Source organism: Coregonus lavaretus (assembly GCF_964263955.1).
Source record: "Coregonus lavaretus genome assembly, chromosome: 13".
Lineage (NCBI taxonomy): Eukaryota > Metazoa > Chordata > Actinopteri > Salmoniformes > Salmonidae > Coregonus > Coregonus lavaretus.
Window position 1 is genome coordinate 7,275,049 of NC_140000.1, and position 19,121 is coordinate 7,294,169.

The 19,121-nt window shown below is 47.8% G+C and overlaps 2 protein-coding genes across 6 annotated transcripts in view; one reads left to right on the forward strand and one right to left on the reverse strand.

The window, feature by feature from the left end:
* The window catches only part of LOC311139555 (inversin-like), a 41,444-nt gene extending 33,023 nt beyond the window's left edge, over positions 1-8,421 (forward strand). Inside the window, exons 14-18 of the mRNA XM_084174444.1 lie at positions 817-1,040; positions 1,670-2,288; positions 3,135-3,334; positions 6,727-6,813; positions 6,949-8,421. Coding sequence (XP_084030570.1) covers positions 817-1,040; positions 1,670-2,288; positions 3,135-3,334; positions 6,727-6,813; positions 6,949-7,055 — 1,237 coding nt within the window. The 3' untranslated portion in view covers positions 7,056-8,421. The remainder of the gene's footprint in view (positions 1-816; positions 1,041-1,669; positions 2,289-3,134; positions 3,335-6,726; positions 6,814-6,948) is intronic.
* On the reverse strand, positions 8,416-18,973 carry LOC311139556 (testis-expressed protein 10 homolog). Of its 5 annotated transcripts, XM_084174447.1 has the most exons (18): positions 18,835-18,973; positions 18,358-18,558; positions 18,096-18,283; positions 17,536-17,862; positions 17,226-17,441; positions 16,885-17,131; positions 16,690-16,802; positions 15,877-16,133; positions 15,642-15,777; positions 15,374-15,543; positions 13,892-14,069; positions 11,606-11,694; positions 11,359-11,492; positions 9,854-9,934; positions 9,596-9,780; positions 9,284-9,494; positions 8,938-9,097; positions 8,423-8,777 (listed from the first exon to the last, which is right to left on the reverse strand). In XM_084174447.1, the coding sequence occupies exons 2-17, from the start codon at positions 18,541-18,543 to the stop codon at positions 8,987-8,989; spliced, it is 2,829 nt and encodes a 942-aa protein (XP_084030573.1). In that variant the 5' UTR covers positions 18,544-18,558; positions 18,835-18,973; the 3' UTR covers positions 8,423-8,777; positions 8,938-8,986. The 5 variants fall into 5 exon arrangements, with proteins under 5 accessions (XP_084030571.1, XP_084030572.1, XP_084030573.1 ...); XM_084174445.1 differs by having other exon boundaries at positions 8,416-9,097; positions 18,839-18,965; XM_084174446.1 differs by having other exon boundaries at positions 8,416-9,097; positions 18,835-18,965.
* Positions 18,974-19,121: the final 148 nt, after the last annotated feature.

The window sequence follows — 19,121 nt, forward strand, 5'->3', positions numbered from 1 at the left end:
CACATAGAAACGAGCGTTGTGATCCATCCCCTGTCTGCTCAGTGCTCTCTGTCAACAACTCTATCATAGTCAACCAGATCATGGCAAACACACACACACACACAAACACACATGCTCATTCTATATATTTTCTCTCTCTCTCTCTCTCTCTCTCTCTCTCTCTCTCTCTCTCTCTCTCTCTCTCTCTCTCTCTCTCCTCTCTCTCTCTCCTCTCTCTCTCTCTCTCTCTCTCTCTCTCCTCTCTCTCTCTCTCTCTCTCTCTCTCTCTCTCTCTCTCTCTCTCTCTCTCTCTCTCTCTCTCTCTCTCTCTCTCTCTCTCTCTCTCTCTCTCTCTCTCTCTCTCTCTCTCTCTCTCTCTCTCTCTCTCTCTCTCTCTCTCTCTCTCTCTCTCTCTCTCTCTCTCTCTCTCTCTCTCTCTCTCTCTCTGTCTTATTCCCCCAACCCATATAGAAACAGGCACACTCTCTCCATATCCATCTTTCCACCTGTCATCCCTGCATACACATACATCTTCTCCCTGTCTGTCTGTCTCTCTCTCTCTCTCTCTCTCTCTCTCTCTCTCTCTCACATCCCCCTCTTATAATTCTACACTGTTTGTATAAACGGCCTGTAAGGGTCTCTGTGTGTTTGGGACTCCTATTAGGCTTGGATTACTATAAGGAGTCTTTCTTTGTAACGTCAGGACTAGTTTGTGATGTTAGAGTTTGGGCTGGTTCAGCGTTAGGGTTTAGATAGGGCTTTGAGATAAGGCTATAACTAGGGTTAGGGTGTATGTGTGTGAGACGTGTGTGAGACGTGTGTCATTATGTCACTCAGGAAACGCGAGGAGGAGCAGCGGAGGCGGGAGGCGGAGCAGCAAATTTCACTGGCCAGAACAGAGAAACAGAGGATGTTATTGGCCCGCGCTGAGCAGGAGCAGCTGTCATTGGCTGAGACTATGAAGGAACTGTCAGTGTATGAGAGAGAGGCAGGGGGTGGGGCTAAGACAGCCTCCAAAGCAGAACAGACCAACAGCAAAGAGGAGACACGGAAACACAGAGGTACGGACACACACACACACCACAGGAGGCTGCTGAGGGGAGGACGGCTTATAATAATGGCTGAAATGGAGTAAATGGAATGGTATCAAACATGTTTGATGAGTTTCCATACCATTCCATTAATTCCATTCCAGCCATTACTATGAGCCCGTCCTCCCCAGTTAAGGTGACACCAAACTAGTTTTCATTGGGAAGGCAGATAAAGCATTTTTTATCAAAAGCAATCACTTTTGCATGTGAATCCTACTCATTACTGTTCGATTTGAGAAGGGTGCTCCTCCCTCATCGCTTTTGCCCGTTCACGTCACGGGCCATAAACCGGTGCCCCGAGGCTCAGCATAATCGGATCCGCCCAATGAAAAACAGGTGAAATGATGAATGTGATCTTCATTATCTCCTACCATATTGCACAAGTTGACTGCAGGTATTACTTAAAAAGTAGCTAGAAATATTCAAATGTATTTAAAAAAAAACTAAAAGAAGTAGTTTCAATGGTATTGACGGTATTGAAAAACCATCCCGTGGCTATTTCCATAACCCTGGATATATATATACGGTATACCGCTCAAACCTAACACACACACACGTATACACACTCTCTCAATCTCTTACTTCCCTCTCTTTCTCAGCTCATACATTTAGAAACAGATCCTCCAGGAAAGGGAAGGAGGCGGAGCCAGTCAAAGACCCTGACCCCGTGGTGACCCCTCACCCCTCAGTGACCTCTGACACCATGCCCCCTGCCCAGGCTTCTAGGGTCAGGGAGCGTCTCTCTCCTGCAGGCTGCAGCCGACCCCCCAGCCCAAAACACAGACCCCCCACTACACCCAGGACCAAGAGACGCACCTCTGCAAACACACACACTACCTCCAACACACACACTCCTTCCAACACACACACTACCTCCAACACACACACTCCTTCCAACACACACACTCCTTCCAACACACACACTCCTTCCAACACACACACACCATCCAACACACACACTCCATCCAACACATCTACTAGCCCCACCATGGATCAAGAAGCCCTCAGGACCAGGGAACGCACCCCTAGAAGCAAGAGAGACGCACACACCACCACACACAACCCCAGACACAGGACACGCCCTGCCACAGACCATACCACCTCCTCCAGCAAGTACCACACTAAAGCCTCCACACAGTCACACCGCCCCAGCAGCAGCAAGCCCAGGGAGGGGGACAGAGACCAGGCTGCCTGCACTATCCAACGAGCCTGGAGGAGGTAAGGTTTAAGCCCAACCAGGGATGGTCTGCTTTTCATTCTTCCCATTCCATCTCCAAGCTGAGACAGTATTGGGGGTACTGCCATGGAATAGAGCCTGTGGCCCCTTTACCAAAGCGGAGGTGCTCAGATACTTTCTCTCTGGCCCGATACCAAGGTTGGCTCTGAGATGGCTTCCCAAAGAGCCTGGAGGAAGTGTGTGTATGGTTGAAGTGTGTGTATGGTTGAGGGGAGGGGGGGGGGGTTCTCTCTTACCATGAGAGTGTGGCAGTGCCATGTGGGGCCCACATGTGTCTGCCCTCCCTACACACACACCAGGTTACACACAGCGTCTCCCCCTCTCGCTCTCTGTGGTCTGGCTGCCTGCCCTCCTACCATCAACACCTCCATTACGGGGGAGAGGTGGGGGAGACGGGGTATAATCTGGAGCCCTCTCAGCGTTTTAACGAGAGGCTAAAAGTTCAGGCGTGCTGTTCTAATAGCTACCAGCAGCCTCTCATTCAGGGCCTACTACCCCACAGCGGAAAGCCCTCTGTTCCCAGCCACCAGTAGGTTACTAAGCTCCTAAAGTATGCCATGGCCGGGTTCTGTTCCCCTAGAGGAAGTGTTAGGTATTGATGCTGAAGAGTAGGGGACCCAGAATTGAGCCTTGTGGAACCCCTGAGGTTGGACACTGAATTATAATGTCTCACCTCTCTTAAACCAGCTTTTCCAGGGATGCCTGTAATGTTTTTCAGTGGCCTGAATAATGTCCAAATGTCATGTGTTGTGTAATAAACAAACTAAATAGGTTGGACAAATGAAGGCCTCTCCAATGTACTGTGTTCTGGGTGTGTTTGTGTGTAGGTTCCATGTGCGTGGCAGATTGAGGGAGGCTCTTGGTGCTAGGAAAGGGATGGAGACACCTGAGGCCGCCTCCCTCCTGATCCAGCTGCTCTGGGATAGGCCGGCTTTCTCTAGTCACACCCCTATTAGGACCAAGCCTGAGGCCAGAGTTCCGCCCACCAAGACAGCAGCCAAGACCTCAGTGCTGCAAAGCATCTATGGTAAGGCCTGGCGTTCTGTCCAGAATGGTTTGATTCTGTCTTCAATTTGTTTAAACTCTGAACTGTTAACATTTAGAGATTGACCAATTCTTAACAGCGCTTAGTCGCCTACTGTAAATGGGTGCATTACTGCCGAGCTGCAGCTTCAAACTCCAACATATCTGTATGGAATTAGTATAGGGAGGTGTATAGTCCACTTAAGATATTAGCAGTCCTTCATCTTAGAAGTGTACAGTTTTTGATTAAGGAAAATATTTGTTTCCTGAGGTGATGGTATGAAGCTGTTTGGTTTGGAATTTGATGTTATGTTAAAACAGAATGAGAGAGGCATCAAGGCAGAGAGTTAGCAATAACTATTTACCTTATAATGTTAATATACACATGCAATCACACTCTCAGCTGTGAATACATAATCATATAATCATATAGAGATGTGTGTGAGTTGTGTGTTGTAATAACCTCTGGTATGGGTTCGACCCATAGACAGGCCTGACCTTCAGCACACATGACCAGGTGATGATTGGAGAATGGGCAGAAACCTACCAGTGCCAACACATACACCGATACACCCAGATAGACCCCCTACCTTTTCTGGCCTGACGTGGCAGCCCGCCCCCTTTCACACACACACGCTGACAGTCCTGTCGACTGCTGCTGTGAAAAGTTCAGAGCTGTCAGGGGGAATGTCAGACGACTGCGTGGAGCTGTCTCCTGAACACACATACACACATTAACGAAACCCATTGTCTCTCTCTCAGACATACAAACCCGTCAACCACATTCACCTATGTGTGTGTACAGAGGTATCACAGAACAGGCCCCGTGTAGCTCAGTTGAGAGAGCATGGCGCTTGCAACGCCAGGGTTGTGGGTTCGTTTCCCACAGGGGGCCAGTATGAAAAAAAAAAATGTATGCACTAACTGTAAGTCGCTCTGGATAAAAGCGTCTGCTAAAATGTAAAATGTGTTTTTCCTATTTCTTTAGTTCAGTTTCACTCTTCTTACAGGTTGACGTTTCCAAGGCTGTACTTCATTCCTTTTGCCATGCTTTGTTTGGTGGTACAGGTGTAGTGTTGATAAAAAATTGTTACCACTTGAAGGCCCCAGCGGGATTTGAACTCGCGACCCCTGGTTTACGAGACCAGTGCTCTAACCACTGAGCTATGGAGCCTTGTTTTTCACAGTTCAACCAGGAGGACAAAAGGATTTAAATTATACTCCCATTCGAGAACAAAGATAGCGTCACACCCAACCTGACAGGCAGGTTACCAGTCAGGCTCTTAAAACAAAGGACACTCCCTGATCTCCCTTAAACTTAAACAGCGTACCCCAGCTTGGCAGTTACAGTTAGATGCATGAATGAAACCAAAATGAGTCAGATTGCAAATGTCCTGTTTTTTATTGGTCCTTCCAGATGGATTATTTGTGTAGCGATTCACCATTCAAGCTAGCAGCCTTGGCCAATTTTTATATTTCTGACTTACAATGTTGCTAGTTTTTTGTCTTGCAGTAGGCTCTCCAGATGTTTCTGTGTATAATGACTGTGTGTGTGTGTATATGTACAGTTGAAGTCGGAGGTTTACACACACTTAGGTTGGAGTCATTGGGGCGGCAGGTAGCTTAGTGGTTAAGAGCGTTGTGCCAGTCACCGAAAGGTCACTGGTTCTAATCCCCGAGCTGACTAGGTGAAAAATCTGTCGATGTGCCCTTGAGCAAGGCACTTAACCCTAATTGCTCCTGTAAGTCGCTCTGGATAAGAGCATCTGCTAAATGACTAAAATGGAAATGTAATTAAAACTCATTTTTCAACCACTCCACACATTTCCTGTTAACAAACTATAGTTTTGGCAAGTCGGTTAGGACATCTACTTTGTGCATGACACAAGTAATTTATCCAACAATTGTTTACAGATAGATTATTTCACTTACAATTCACTGTATCACAATTCCAGTGGGTCAGAAGTTTACATACACTAAGTTGACATTGCCTTTAAACAGCTTGGAAAATTCCAGAAAATGATGTCATGGCTTTAGAAGCTTCTGATAGGCTAATTGACATCATTTGAGTCAATTGGAGGTGTACCTGTGGATGTATTTCAAGGCCTACCTTCAAACTCAGTGCCTCTTTGCTTGACATCATGGGAAAATCAAAAGAAATCTTAGCCAAGACCTCAGAAAAAATATTATAGACCTACACAAGTCTGGTTCATCCTTGGGAGCAATTTCCAAACGCCTGAAGGTACCACGTTCATCTGTACAAACAATTGTACGTAAGTATAAACACCATGGGACCACGCAGCCGTCATACTGCTCAGGAAGGAGACGCGTTCTGTCTCCTAGAGATGAACGTACTTTGGTGCGAAAAGTGCAAATTAATCCCAGAACAACAGCAAAGGACCTTGTGAAGATGCTGGAGGAAACAGGTACAAAAGTATCTATATCCACAGTAAAACGAGTCCTATATCGACATAACCTGAAAGGCTGCTCAGCAAGGAAGAAGCCACTGCTCCAAAACTGCCATCAAAAGTCAGACTACGGTTTGCAACTGCACATGGGGACAAAGATCGTACTTTTAGGAGAAAAGTGCTCTGGTCTGATGAAACAAAAATAGAACTGTTTGGCCATAATGACCATCGTTATGTTTGGAGGAAAAAGGGGGTACTTGCAAGGCGAAGAACACCATCCCAACCGTGAAGCAGCATCATGCTGTGGGGGTGCTTTGCTGCAGGAGGGACTGGTGCACTTCACAAAATAGATGGCATCATGAGGAAGGAATATTATGTGGAAATATTGAAGCAACATCTCAAGACAAGTTAAAGCTTGGTCGCAAATGGGTCTTCCAAATGGACAATGACCCCAAGCATACTTCCAAAGTTGTGGCAAAATGGCTTAAGGACAACAAAGTCAAGGTATTGGAGTGGCCATCACAAAGCCCTGACCTCAATCCAATAGAACATTTGTGGGCAGAACTGAAAAAGCATGTGCGAGCAAGGAGGCCTACAAACCTGACTCAGTTACACCAGCTCTGTCAGGAGGAATGGGCCAAAATTCACCCAACTTATTGTGGGAAGCTTGTGGAAGGCTACCCGAAACGTTTGACCAAAGTTAAACAATTTAAAGGCAATGCTACCAAATACTAATTGAGTGTATGTAAACTTCTGACCCACTGGGAATGTGATGAAAGCTGAAATAAATAATTCTCTCTACTATGATTCTGACATTTCACATTCTTAAAATAAAGTGGTGATCCTAACTGACCTAAGACAGGGAATTTCTACTAGGATTAAATGTCAGGAATTGTGAAAAACTGAGTTTAAATATATTTGGCTAAGGTGTATGTAAACTTCCGCCTTCAACTGTATGTAGTTGATTTGTATGTTTATTGTCTTGTAGGAGGTTCTGTGGCCCGAAGGGGGCGCTCTCTCGGGGGTTCTCAGTCTCAGATACTACTGGACCTGTCACTACGCACACACAGCCAGCGTGAGTACTCTCTCTCACACACACACACACACACACCTGGTTGTATTATGTGAATAGAGTGATGTGGATGAACTGTACAAAATCTCTGTTTCCTCTGTTAACATGTTATTTCTTTCTGTGTGTGTGTTTTTGCAGTGAGCAGTATGGAGTGTGTGCACCTGTGTGATGCAGTGGGGCAGGCCAGGCAGTACTCCTACCACCTCAGACCCCACAGCGCTGGACAGGGCCGGGGGAAACACTGACGACTACACATACCCTGCATGTGTCCTTTGTGGCTCAGTTGGTAGAGCATGGCGCTTGTAATGCTAGGGTACTGGGTTTGAATCCCGGGGCCACCCTTATGTAAAATGTATGCACGCGTGACTGTAAGTCAATTTGGCTAAAAGCGTCTGCTAAATGGCATACATATGTGTGTTGCCGTTAAGTTATTTACTTACCCAACTGCCTTATCATGGTGGGGTTATTGGCCAGATTGTACCAAAGAGGATCTATATACTGAGAAAAGGTGGGACCCAATGCTGTAACTATGGGAATACATTTCTGCAGAGGTGGGAACACTTGAGCCAATGAGAGGGCAGGTTTGCGTGTGAACAACAGGCATTGTTTTTGTCAAAGAGGCCACGTGCGTCCACTTATATCAGTACATTCGTAATAACAAACATTACAAAACTTACATTCGATCAAATAAGCCTCACTCATCAATTCAATTTTATGTTGACAAAATTTAACACTCATTGACCTCCATACAAAAAAATCCCCACTTGGTTTGTGTCACGCTGTATTCTCGCGCAGACAGATTTTCTTGCTTAGCCTCTTCCTCTCAGATTGTACTCTCTTCCTGTGACCAGTATTATAAACAAAGCTATGTGACATCACAGTCATGACCTCACAGGGAGGAGTTAAGTCTACCGCCATGGTGTGTGTGAAAGATAATTTCAACCATACAGAGAATGAACACACACACACAGAGAGATAACCTTTCCTCCCATGTGGAGAATGAGGCAGTCTGTCAACAGCCAGTCATACAGCCAGCCCACCTGCAGACGCAGACACACACGCCTGCTTGCAGACCCACACACTCTTCCCGTCAGCCATAACACTTGTACTAGGTTGTAGTCAGCTCTACCTTAGTATCTACCTGAGCAGGTTCGCACAGGCATGCATGTCCCTCCCCCTTTCCCCTCAGCCATAATAGTAGGTAGACAGATGTCCACAAGGTACTTTGGCGCCACAGGTTACAGGTGTACCTGTGCTTTCTCTGTGGAGGGGGGTATATTTATGCATTTTATACACACTCCGTTACTCTCTTTAATCGTATACTATACGTCACTTCCTGCCTTAAAGAGATAGTCGACTTAAAAATCTAAGTTTGCCATATGTTTGTGGCACCTCATCAAAAAGCCTGTTATCATTTAGAGGGGAACTGTCACTTTAAAGATAGAAACTGTGTTTCAGTGTCAATGCTGTTCAATCTGATGCACTTAGGTTGAAACACCATCAGATGCCAAGTCTTTACAGTTATGAATGAATTCCAACCTCAATGTGATAATGTCAATATTGTTTTTCTACTCTTTTATAAAACTTCTCAAATAAATAAATTGACAAGTTTCACTGACTCCAGCTTTATTTTGTATTTTTGTAACAAAAACTAATCAGTTGAGAAATACTTTAATTCAATCCATGTCTTGGAGATGCAGTGTGTGCAGGCTTTGGTTCCAGCCCAGCACTAATACCCCTGATTCAGATGATTAGTTAAACAAGTATATTAGTGCTGGACTGTAACTAAAGCCTGCACATCCTTTTAGCTCTCCAGGACTAGTGGTGGCCACAAGATTTAGCAATATGAAGAAGACAGTTGGTTTTGGGCCAGAAATTATAGCTGAATGAGGAGGACAGAGAGACCGATGGGGAAGAGAGGATGTCTGGGGTTAGACCAGGGGTATCAAACTCATTCCACGGAGGGCCTAGTGTCTGCAGGTTTTTGGTTTTCCAAGACCTAGACAATCAGGTGAGGGGAGTTCCTTACTCATTAGTGACCTTAATTCATCCATCAAGTACAAGGGTGGAGTGAAAACTCGCAGACACTCGGCCCTCCGTGGAATAAGTTTGACAAGTGGGTTAGACAGTGGACAGAGAACAGGAAGAAGGGTCTGTGGTTGGTTTGGGGCCTAGGTCAGTAGATGTCTCGGAGCCCCAGGTTTCCATGGTGAGTCGCCATGGTTACGCTGTAGCAGTACAGCAGGTCAGTCATCCACTGCTCCTTCGACTCACCTCGACAGTACCTCTGGAACACACACCGTCATTAGAACCTCAGAACACACACGTTTTTTTTTTTTTTTTGCATTGTCATGTTTTTATTCTAACATGATACTTGTTTTAGCTTCCTTACTACCGTGAGGTCCTGTATAATGTGTTGTAGTAGAGTTGCGTTAGCCAGCATGTGGTTGAGTAGTTGGCTGTGTGTGTTTACCGTGAGGTCCTGTATGATGCGTTGTAGCAGAGTTGCGTTAGCCAGCATTTGGTTGCATAGCGCTGTGTGCTGCAGCAGCAGGGACAGTATCTGGGCCAGCTGAGGCAGCTCCTCCTCACACAGGTCCCTAACTTGCAACGACTGCAGAACCAACCGCAACAGCCGGGGAACGCTGCTCAGCGCCGCCACACACGCTCCCCACACCGCCTCCCTGCAGGGAGAGAGAGGTTGGACACTATCTATACACACATACAATCTACACACCACCTACCTACAGGGAAGGAAACAGGTTACACACACAGACAGGCCTACCTCTTGTGGTTGTTCTCTGAGGCGGTGTCCTGCTGTAGGGTCAGTAGCAGAGACAGTAGGCTGAGGCAACAGCGGGACAGGAACCTCAGCAGAGGTTCACTGGGGAGGAAGGACAGGTCCAACAGTCTGGCCACAGCTCTTAACAACCCTGCTGCCATACTGTCTGGTACCACAGCCAGACCCATCTGGGAGGGAGAGAGACACAGTTTTACACACACAAACACACAGAGATGAGTCCACACAAGTACACCATCTCACCAGGTTCTTGCAGATGCCGTTCTGCAGCACGTCGAAGCACTGTGAACGAGACCCCAGCGTCTCCAAGCAGTGGCACACTTCCTGTGGGCGGCACATACAGACAGTGGTTAAGATCACTTCCTGCTGTTTTAAAAGTTCATAGGTCACAACATTAATATCTGAGTGTCTGCTTGATGACAAACATTTTAAATTAAATAAAACGTAATGTAACCAATATGTTACACATCCACCAGATTGTAACCTCTCCTCTCTTCCACATCCACCAGATAACTCTCCTCCAGACTCCCCCTTTTCCTAAAAATGAAAGGGTTAAGCGAGTCCTGAGGCACGCTGGGTAATGGGAGCTGACATGTGGCGGATCGGACAATCTTTTTAAACAATGTTTTATGAGCCCAAACAATCAGGAAGTGTGTGTGTAAGGAGGGTGAAATCCAATAGTAGTAATGACATTATGGAGGGATGGAATTAGAGGACAAATGAAGGAGAGGCACGTGTCACTCTCTCCTCTAATCAACATCACCCACAACCATTCATCAGACAAACCACATTACCACACACACATGCAAATGTCTACTTAGTTATTTTTCTACCTAACAGATGGTCTTTCTCCCCACATTCCTGTGTACTGAGAACAGGAAGTGATACATAACAGGTTTGAGCCAACAGGTACATTACAATATGAAGTTGTCTTTAGTGCACTGCTCTCTCACACACACACAGTGTAGAGAGCGACAGAGGGGTACAGGTGAGACGAGAGGGCATCACACAAACTTTCAGAGGTGTGAAACAACGTTAAACCTTTCCTCATTAACTTCAAATCAAAACCCAATTTCTCATGACCTTCTATGGAAATGAGATGTGTTCAATGTGTTAGAATGTGTGCACACCAGACCCCAGACCTGTGCACCTGTTGGCATTCTCCCCCTCCATTAAAAACAATCCTGTCTCATTAGTGGAATCAGAGCAGACATGGTCCGTCCCCTAATACTGTCCCCCCTGCCCCCCCAACCCTCAGTCTGATTGACTCAGACATGGAGATGAGACGACCAGGATCTCAGGCTCTAATTGAAGAGCTGAATTAGTGATTATAGCCCCCACTCACACACCTCTTGCTTCGGGGTGCGTTTCCGTTAACGGTAATTTCCGAGCACAAATGTCACACTCCCATCATGCCACAGGCTCTCATTAGCATTTCCACGGTGCCCGATAACCACGCAGACCCGGCCTGCACAACACGATAAAGGTTCCCCTCTCGGCCAGCGTGGCCAGATAAAGCTTCCCCCTCTGAGCCCTTTGTGTGACACCAGAGGGAACTAAATAACTGACACTGTGTCCAGAATACCTCTCTCACAGGTACACTACATTGGCAGAAGTGCTCAGTCTCTCTCCATCTCGGTCGCTGTCCTCTTTTCACATTCTACTCTCCATCTCGCCCTCTCATTCACCCTCTCTTCCTCTTTCTGTCACAACAGTCACTTATAAAGCCCTGGTAGGTGTTTCCTGACCTCAACAACATCCCAGTGGTGTGTGAATTGCTCCAGAGGGGTGGGGTACAGGCTGAGGGGGGAGAGGGGGGAGGGAGGGAGCACACTCTCATCCCCAGCCTCCTGCAGGGTGGCCAACTCATCAGACGAAAACCCTGAAAGAGAGAAAGATTGGTCAGTTTCCTTGGAGTGTACTTCTTCACGAACCTGAAGATTGATCACATCTGATGACCAGATATCAGTGAGACGTGTGTGGGCGGAGCCTGACCTGTGAGGGTGGAGAACAGGAAGCTGATGTAGTCAACATCACGCAGGGTCGCGTCCTGAGACCCTACTGACCAGCCACTCAAAGAGGACCTGAAACGCACACGCAAATAGATTAGAATGGACTGAGAAAGAGGACGGTATGGAGCGTTGGTTGAGTGATAGAGCCTAACAAAAGTCATCTTACAGGATGGAGGATTGTTCCAGTTAGTTTTCTGATTATATGGGTCAGACTTATGTCCATTTCTGTAGGCGTACCTGGAACTGACCACATTACACAGAATGTTGTTTCCCCCGAGCAGAGTGAGTGTGTGTGAAGAGGACGGGGGGGGGTTAGAGATAAATAAATTGTGTGTTCTGTAACATAAGAGACGTGCCATCGCTCCATGACGTCTATGCCACATTCCACTTCCCAAAGAACCCTTTGTGCTACACACACTGCCCCAACCCCCAGTCTCTACACACACTGCCCCCAACCCCCAGTCTCTACACACACTGCCCCAACCCCCAGTCTCTACACACACTGCCCCCAACCCCCAGTCTCTACACACACTGCCCCAACCCCCAGTCTCTACACACACTGCCCAAACCCCCAGTCTCTACACACACTGCCCCCAACCCCCAGTCTCTACACACACTGCCCCCAACCCCCAGTCTCTACACACACTGCCCCAACCCCCAGTCTCTACACACACTGCCCCCAACCCCCAGTCTCTACACACACTGCCCCAACCCCCAGTCTCTACACACACACTGCCCCCAACCCCCAGTCTCTACACACACTGCCCCCAACCCCCAGTCTCTACACACACACTGCCCCAACCCCCAGTCTCTACACACACTGCCCCCAACCCCCAGTCTCTACACACACTGCCCCCAACCCCCAGTCTCTACACACACACTGCCCCCAACCCCCAGTCTCTACACACACTGCCCCAACCCCCAGTCTCTACACACACTGCCCCCAACCCCCAGTCTCTACACACACTGCCCCCAACCCCCAGTCTCTACACACACTGCCCCCAACCCCCAGTCTCTACACACACTGCCCCAACCCCCAGTCTCTACACACACTGCCCCCAACCCCCAGTCTCTACACACACTGCCCCAACCCCCAGTCTCTACACACACTGCCCCAACCCCCAGTCTCTACACACACTGCCCCCAACCCCCAGTCTCTACACACACTGCCCCAACCCCCAGTCTCTACACACACTGCCCCAACCCCCAGTCTCTACACACACTGCCCCCAACCCCCAGTCTCTACACACACTGCCCCCAACCCCCAGTCTCTACACACACTGCCCCCAACCCCCAGTCTCTACACACACTGCCCCCAACCCCCAGTCTCTACACACACTGCCCCCACCCCCAGTCTCTACACACACTGCCCCAACCCCCAGTCTCTACACACACTGCCCCAACCCCCAGTCTCTACACACACTGCCCCCAACCCCCAGTCTCTACACACACTGCCCCAACCCCCAGTCTCTACACACACTGCCCCCAACCCCCAGTCTCTACACACACTGCCCCAACCCCCAGTCTCTACACACACTGCCCCCAACCTCTAGTCAGGTGTGTGTAACACTGCCCCAGAGACACACAGGAAACACTGGGTGTCTCACAAATACACACACACCTGCTGGTGATGCACATTGATGACGTCATAGCGTTATGCAAGGACGGATGTGTGTGAGAAATCACTGCCAAACCACAGCATGACCAAACAGCAGAACATTGCTTATGCTCACACATGAACGCACACTAAAAGGACCAACACTGCCATCTAAAGGCCTATGTCTAGTGAACTAAGTGCCAGGCCTGGTTATAACCCATGAGATCAAGACTCTGCTCTGCTTTGTGTAGATAGATAGATATATAGATAGAGAGATAGAGAGAGTGTGTGTGTGTGTGTGTCCAGCATGTGCCGCTGATCTTGTGCCACGACCCTCTACGTGTCTTAATTGGTTAATTGTTTGATTCCATTAAGCTGGCAAACCATCGGTCTGCTGTCTCCTCTCTCTAACCAGGAACGACTGACAGCTCACACACACAAATAGTTTTATGAATTGAAAATTATATTTAGAAAATCTTTAAGCGCAATAAGTTAAAAGATTTCAAACCGTCTGGGGTTAGTAAAGGCCATGTGATGTTGGTCTGCCCTGGATATCAACTAAATGTTTTGAGGATGAAACCTCAACGGTCAAACGTTGTTTAAGTTTAAACATTGGGTTAGTGACAGAGTTTATGACCTCAATCTGTAGCTTTGGGAGGTTGCTGGGGTTACCTGAGGTGTATGATGCGTATGAGGGAGGCAGCCAGGCCAGCAGAGACGCGTCCCGCAGTGCAGCAGCGACTCAGATTGGCCAACAGACCCTGTGACATCACAGGCAGGAAGTAGAGTAGCTGGACCAATCGCTGCTGAGACTCAGCCGGTAATAATACCACACTGCCCTCCTGTGGGTCTACACACACACACACACGTCAATATACACACTCTACACCAGTGGTTCTCAACTGGTTGTATCGGGACCCAAAAATAATCGTACAAATACAATCTGGGAAACTATTTTTTATTCTATATTGATATTAAATGTAGAAATTATATGACAAGGGAATAACATTCCCATCTCTTTCATTCTCAATAATAAAATGTTGCCCATATTCTTGATTAAGAATTTAAATAAACTCACTGGTTCGAGACCACAAAACCAACCAAAATGGCGCCGCTAAAAGCTTTATATTAAAAATACTGTGATTGAAGAAAAAAAATTGTTCCGAGATTAAATTATTTAGAAATGTAAATTCATTATCAATTCTACACACTTTCTACCTCGTTTAAGTGGTTAAAGTTCTGACTGTAGTATTTTTTCACCAGTTTGGCTGCTCTACACAACACCAACTACAGCTCATCCACTGTAGCAGAGGAGGGCAACTCCGGTCCTGGAGACCATTAGTTCCAGCCCAACAAACCCTATTATTACAATCATCTGTAACCATCAAGTCCTTGATTAGCTGAATCAGGTGTGTTAGTGCTGGGCTGGAACAAAAGCTTGCACTCCTTTACCTATCCAGGACTTTGATGTTGTAAACACCCACACACACCTTACCTAGCAACAAGGAGCTAATGTTGACGTAAAAGAGTGAATCGACTATCCATCACCAGTTTATGGTCTAAGAAAAAATTTATCAAACAAACAGAGAGAGAGATAAAGAGAGAGAGAACAGAAATGATCAGATAGTACTGTGTTCTGTTATGTTGGCTGCTGACGCACGTTGCTGATGTCACAGACCGTTCAGACAAACGGAGTCTTGTGATGGTGAATCGCCCACTCTGTCTTCTCTGGGGCCTTTTATCACAACACAAACCCCCTCCCCAGCTCTGTCTTCTCTGGGGCCTTTTATCACAACACAAACCCCCTCACCAGCTCTGTCTTAGCTTATATTACAACACAGGTGCCCCCTCCACCCACAACCTCATACTCCCTCCAACCTTTGTCTCTAGCTTGTATAACATGCTACCCTCTCTCTCCTCTTCCCTCCCTGTCCCAGTCTCCTACTATGGAGTTCAGATGGACCTCTACTGCCCCCCAGTGGAGAAACATAGAAAACAGCTCCAAAAGGTACATCTTCACTTGTGTCTTTTCCAGCATGACCATTTAGTGACTACCTGTTTAATACGATCTGCCCGACTGTTATGAGTGGAGCTTTACGTGTATGTTTTTGTGCATATACCGTAGAGCTTGCATGCGTGTGTGTGCGTATTCACCGTAGAGCTTGCATGCGTGTGTGCGTAGGGAGTTCAGCAGGGCCTTGTTCCCCCGGGAGGCAGCAGCCTGGATGGAGAGGAGGAGCCTGTCTGAGAGGGCGGGGTTACGGTGGCCCAGCTGGGACAACTGGAGCGGCAGAGCTGCCAGCCACCGAGACAACACTCTACTCCTGAAGGGAGAGACCGAAGAGGAAGAAAGAGTTTTAGGAGCAGAGTAGTCTATCGTTGGTTATTTGGTACAGTAAACACTAGAATGTGTGTGTGTTACCTGGCGATGTGTGTGTGGTTGTGTTCCTGTAGGTACAGTCTGCTGTAGAAGGAAAGTAGCAGTGTTCTGGTCTGCAGATTCAGGTTCATCTGCTGGTACTGAACATACACCGCCTGTAACAGGTCCTCCGTCACCGCTACACACACACCAACGGTTAGGACACCAGACATTTGAAAACAATTTAAGATTAGTTCATAACCGCACCCTTTTACAGCCCACACACAGACAGTCTTACCCCTGCTGCGTTGTGTGGTGACCATTCTCCAGACAGTCTCCAGGAGTGTGTGTAGGTGTCTTTGGCTCAGCTTGGCCCCACTGGACATGGTCTCTTGGACAAACCCCCTCAGAGGCATCAGCCACTCAGCGTCGGGTTCCTGGGCTGGCCCCTCCCCCTGGCTGAGGGTAACCATGGAAACCATGACCTGGCAGAGCAGCACGTTCAGAGCCAAGGGTTCCACTGTCTGCCCTGGGATTGTAGGTGCCTGTTTACTCCTGACATACCACACCCAAACACACACTTTTAATTATGTTCTCCACCCCCCCCCACCCCCCAGTCATTTTGTGCTGATATAATAATAATAATAATATGCCATTTAGCAGACGCTTTTATCCAAAGCGACTTACAGTCATGCGTGCATACATTTTTGTGTATGGGTGGTCCCGGGGATCGAACCCACTACCTTGGCGTTACAAGCGCCGTGCTCTACCAGTTGAGCTACAGAGGACCACGATATTATATATCATAATTGCTAATAGCTCAAACTGTTCAAAGGTTAGAGCTAAATTTGTAGGAAGAAAACAGAAACCGCTGATTGTCCTAACCGCTAATAGCTGAAATTTACAGTTACTCCCCTAACCGTTGTTCTATGACTAAGCGGCGCATTCAGTTGACTATAGATTAGATGTTTTTTCCCCAGTGTTTCTCTCACGACCCGATTTTCAAATCAGGCGACACATATGGGGTGGCGACACATATGGGGTAGCGACCCCTAGTTTGGGAAAAGCTGGAGTCCCTACACATACACCAAGGGTCCTAGCACCACCTCACCTCTTGGGGTCTGTCTTCCTCCTTTGTTTAGGGGTGTCCAGATTTCCATAGGGGAAGTTCTTCATGAAGTGCTGCTTAAAATCCCCCAGGTACTCACTGCGAAACCACGCATCCTAAACACACAATCACCACTGTTAATAGAACAAAGGTAACCACACATCTTATACTGAGAGAGATCATATGTGTGTGCGTTACCAGTGTATCCTGGTGTTCTCTCTGTGGCGCCAGCTTGCGTAGCAGCTGTAGTATGGAGAGGACCTGGTACATCAGTGACATGGCGTCGGGGGTGAGGAGATGAGCACTGTCAGTCTTGCTCCGGTCGCTGGCACTAGCCTCTACCCAGACGTCTAGTAGAAGGGGCACCAGGGTGGAGGCAAAGCCCCGCACAGCCTCCCCTGTGCCCAGCCCCTCACTCACCCCAGCCCCAGGCTCAGTCTCCGGCCTACAAACACAGTGGAGGAAAGGGACAGATGATGAGCAGGAGAGTCAGCAGAGTATGTGTGTATGCTTGTTAACGAAGTGTGTGATGTGCGTACCTGAGTTTGAAGGTGGAGTGCGGAGTAGGCATGGCTCCTGAATGTTCAAACACCTGGAATCCGCCTTTTCCGTAGGTAAGCTCCTCCCAGTTGAGCTCCAAAGGTGCGTTAGCTCCTCCTTGTCCATTCAAAACACTGAACATGTCACCTGAGACACACGCAACCCCCTCCTCCCCTCGCCTCTCCTCAACTACCGCCTGAAGAAAACGCCCCAGTCTGGAAAACACACAAACAAAGTTGATGACAGAAAAATACATATACACACCATTAGGATACTGCTCATTGCAAGTGTATGCATGTGTGTAAGTACCTGAACAGCACGGTGAGTCTCCACTGCTGACCAGTCACGTTCCTGTTAGGGTTGACTGACAGGGCCCAGCTCCTCCCCTTCCCCTCCTGCCCCTTCCTGGCCCCGCCCCCAGTGCTTCTGTGTGAAATCAGCTCCAGGAAGTTGGTGAGAAGCAGGGCGGGACGAGCGGCCAGCAGGGCAGGGTAGTGGTCCAGCAGAACGTCGAGGACCTTCAGGGCATCCTCCTGGATGCCTGTCTCGATGTGGGTCATGGCACAGGAGAGGTGGGCAGAGAGGAGAGGGAAGAATGGAGACGTCCGCTCCGCTGGCACACTCTGGGCTATGAACCTGGGCCGGGCACGGAGAGAGTAGAGGTTAAAGGTTAGGGAGGTGGACTAGTAGCAAGAGAGTTTCTGGTTCCAATCCCAGATTGGGTAGGAAGGTGCGACAGTAGGAGAGGAACTGGCATTAATGCATTTCTCCAAGGACTGTGCTGTTCTCAAGTGGTTTATGGTATTGTGGGGGTTGGGGAACAGACCTGAAGTCAAATTCCCACTGTCATAACAAAATACTTTTCTAACCTGAGCAGACGTGTGGCAGACATCCGTACATTGGGGTCCTTGTCTGTGAAGACGGCAGCGGCCTCGCTGAGCAGACTGGAGAGGTGTTGATCTAACTCGGAGGGGTGAAGGGTCAGCAGCTCCCTCAGTCCCACAAGAGCTCCCTGCTTCACTGTACCACTGTAGTGATGCAGCTGGGACAACAGGTCCTAGAAGAGGGGAGGCACACAGCATAAGGTACAGTAGAGGAGTGTGTGTGTGTGTGTGTGTGTGTGTTACCTACCTTGATGTTGAGCTTCCTGTGTGTGGTGGGTGCGTTAGCATCTTTCTTCAGCTGTTCAGTTAGGTTTATTCCCTTGGTGCGGAAGTTGATGTTGGTGGCGTTGCCAGCTTTAGGCTTAGTCTTCCCCACCTTCAGCTTGACCTTCTGGAAGTCATCCTGCCTCTTCTTCTTCTTGCACTTGGTCATCGCTGCAGGATAGGACTATATGTGGAGAGAAACATGGGGAACATCTTAAATTGCAACCAATTCCCATACAGGGTTGATGTTGAGGAAGTGGTTCACTATATGGGGAATATGATGCCATTTGACACACACAATAACGAAGGAACTTTGTGTGCTAGTGCTGGACCAGGAGGAGACCACAATCATAGTGGGCAGCAGTGAGTTTGCAAGCTAGCAAGCTATCGCCTCTTACACAGAATATATGCGCAGCAAACCCAGAATAATTTATTGCGTTTTGAAACGTAATAATAATACCCACGTGTGTTAACACTGTCAAAAATAATTGTGCATGCAGCAGTGTTCCCCGCCTTATGTAGCTTTAGAAGAGTGTCAATCAGCAAAACCAAGCTCGTGTTGTTTCTTTACAAACAGGGCCCTTTCTCTTTGATACGACAAGTAGCTAAGCTGTCTTCACATTTGCCTGCAACTTTTTTGTTTGTTTGTTCCTGTTCTCAATTTCACGCATACAAATATATGTGTTTATTGCAACTTGTGTAATGGATGCATTCCAAATGAAAAAGTAGTGTCATTATTATGTTTTA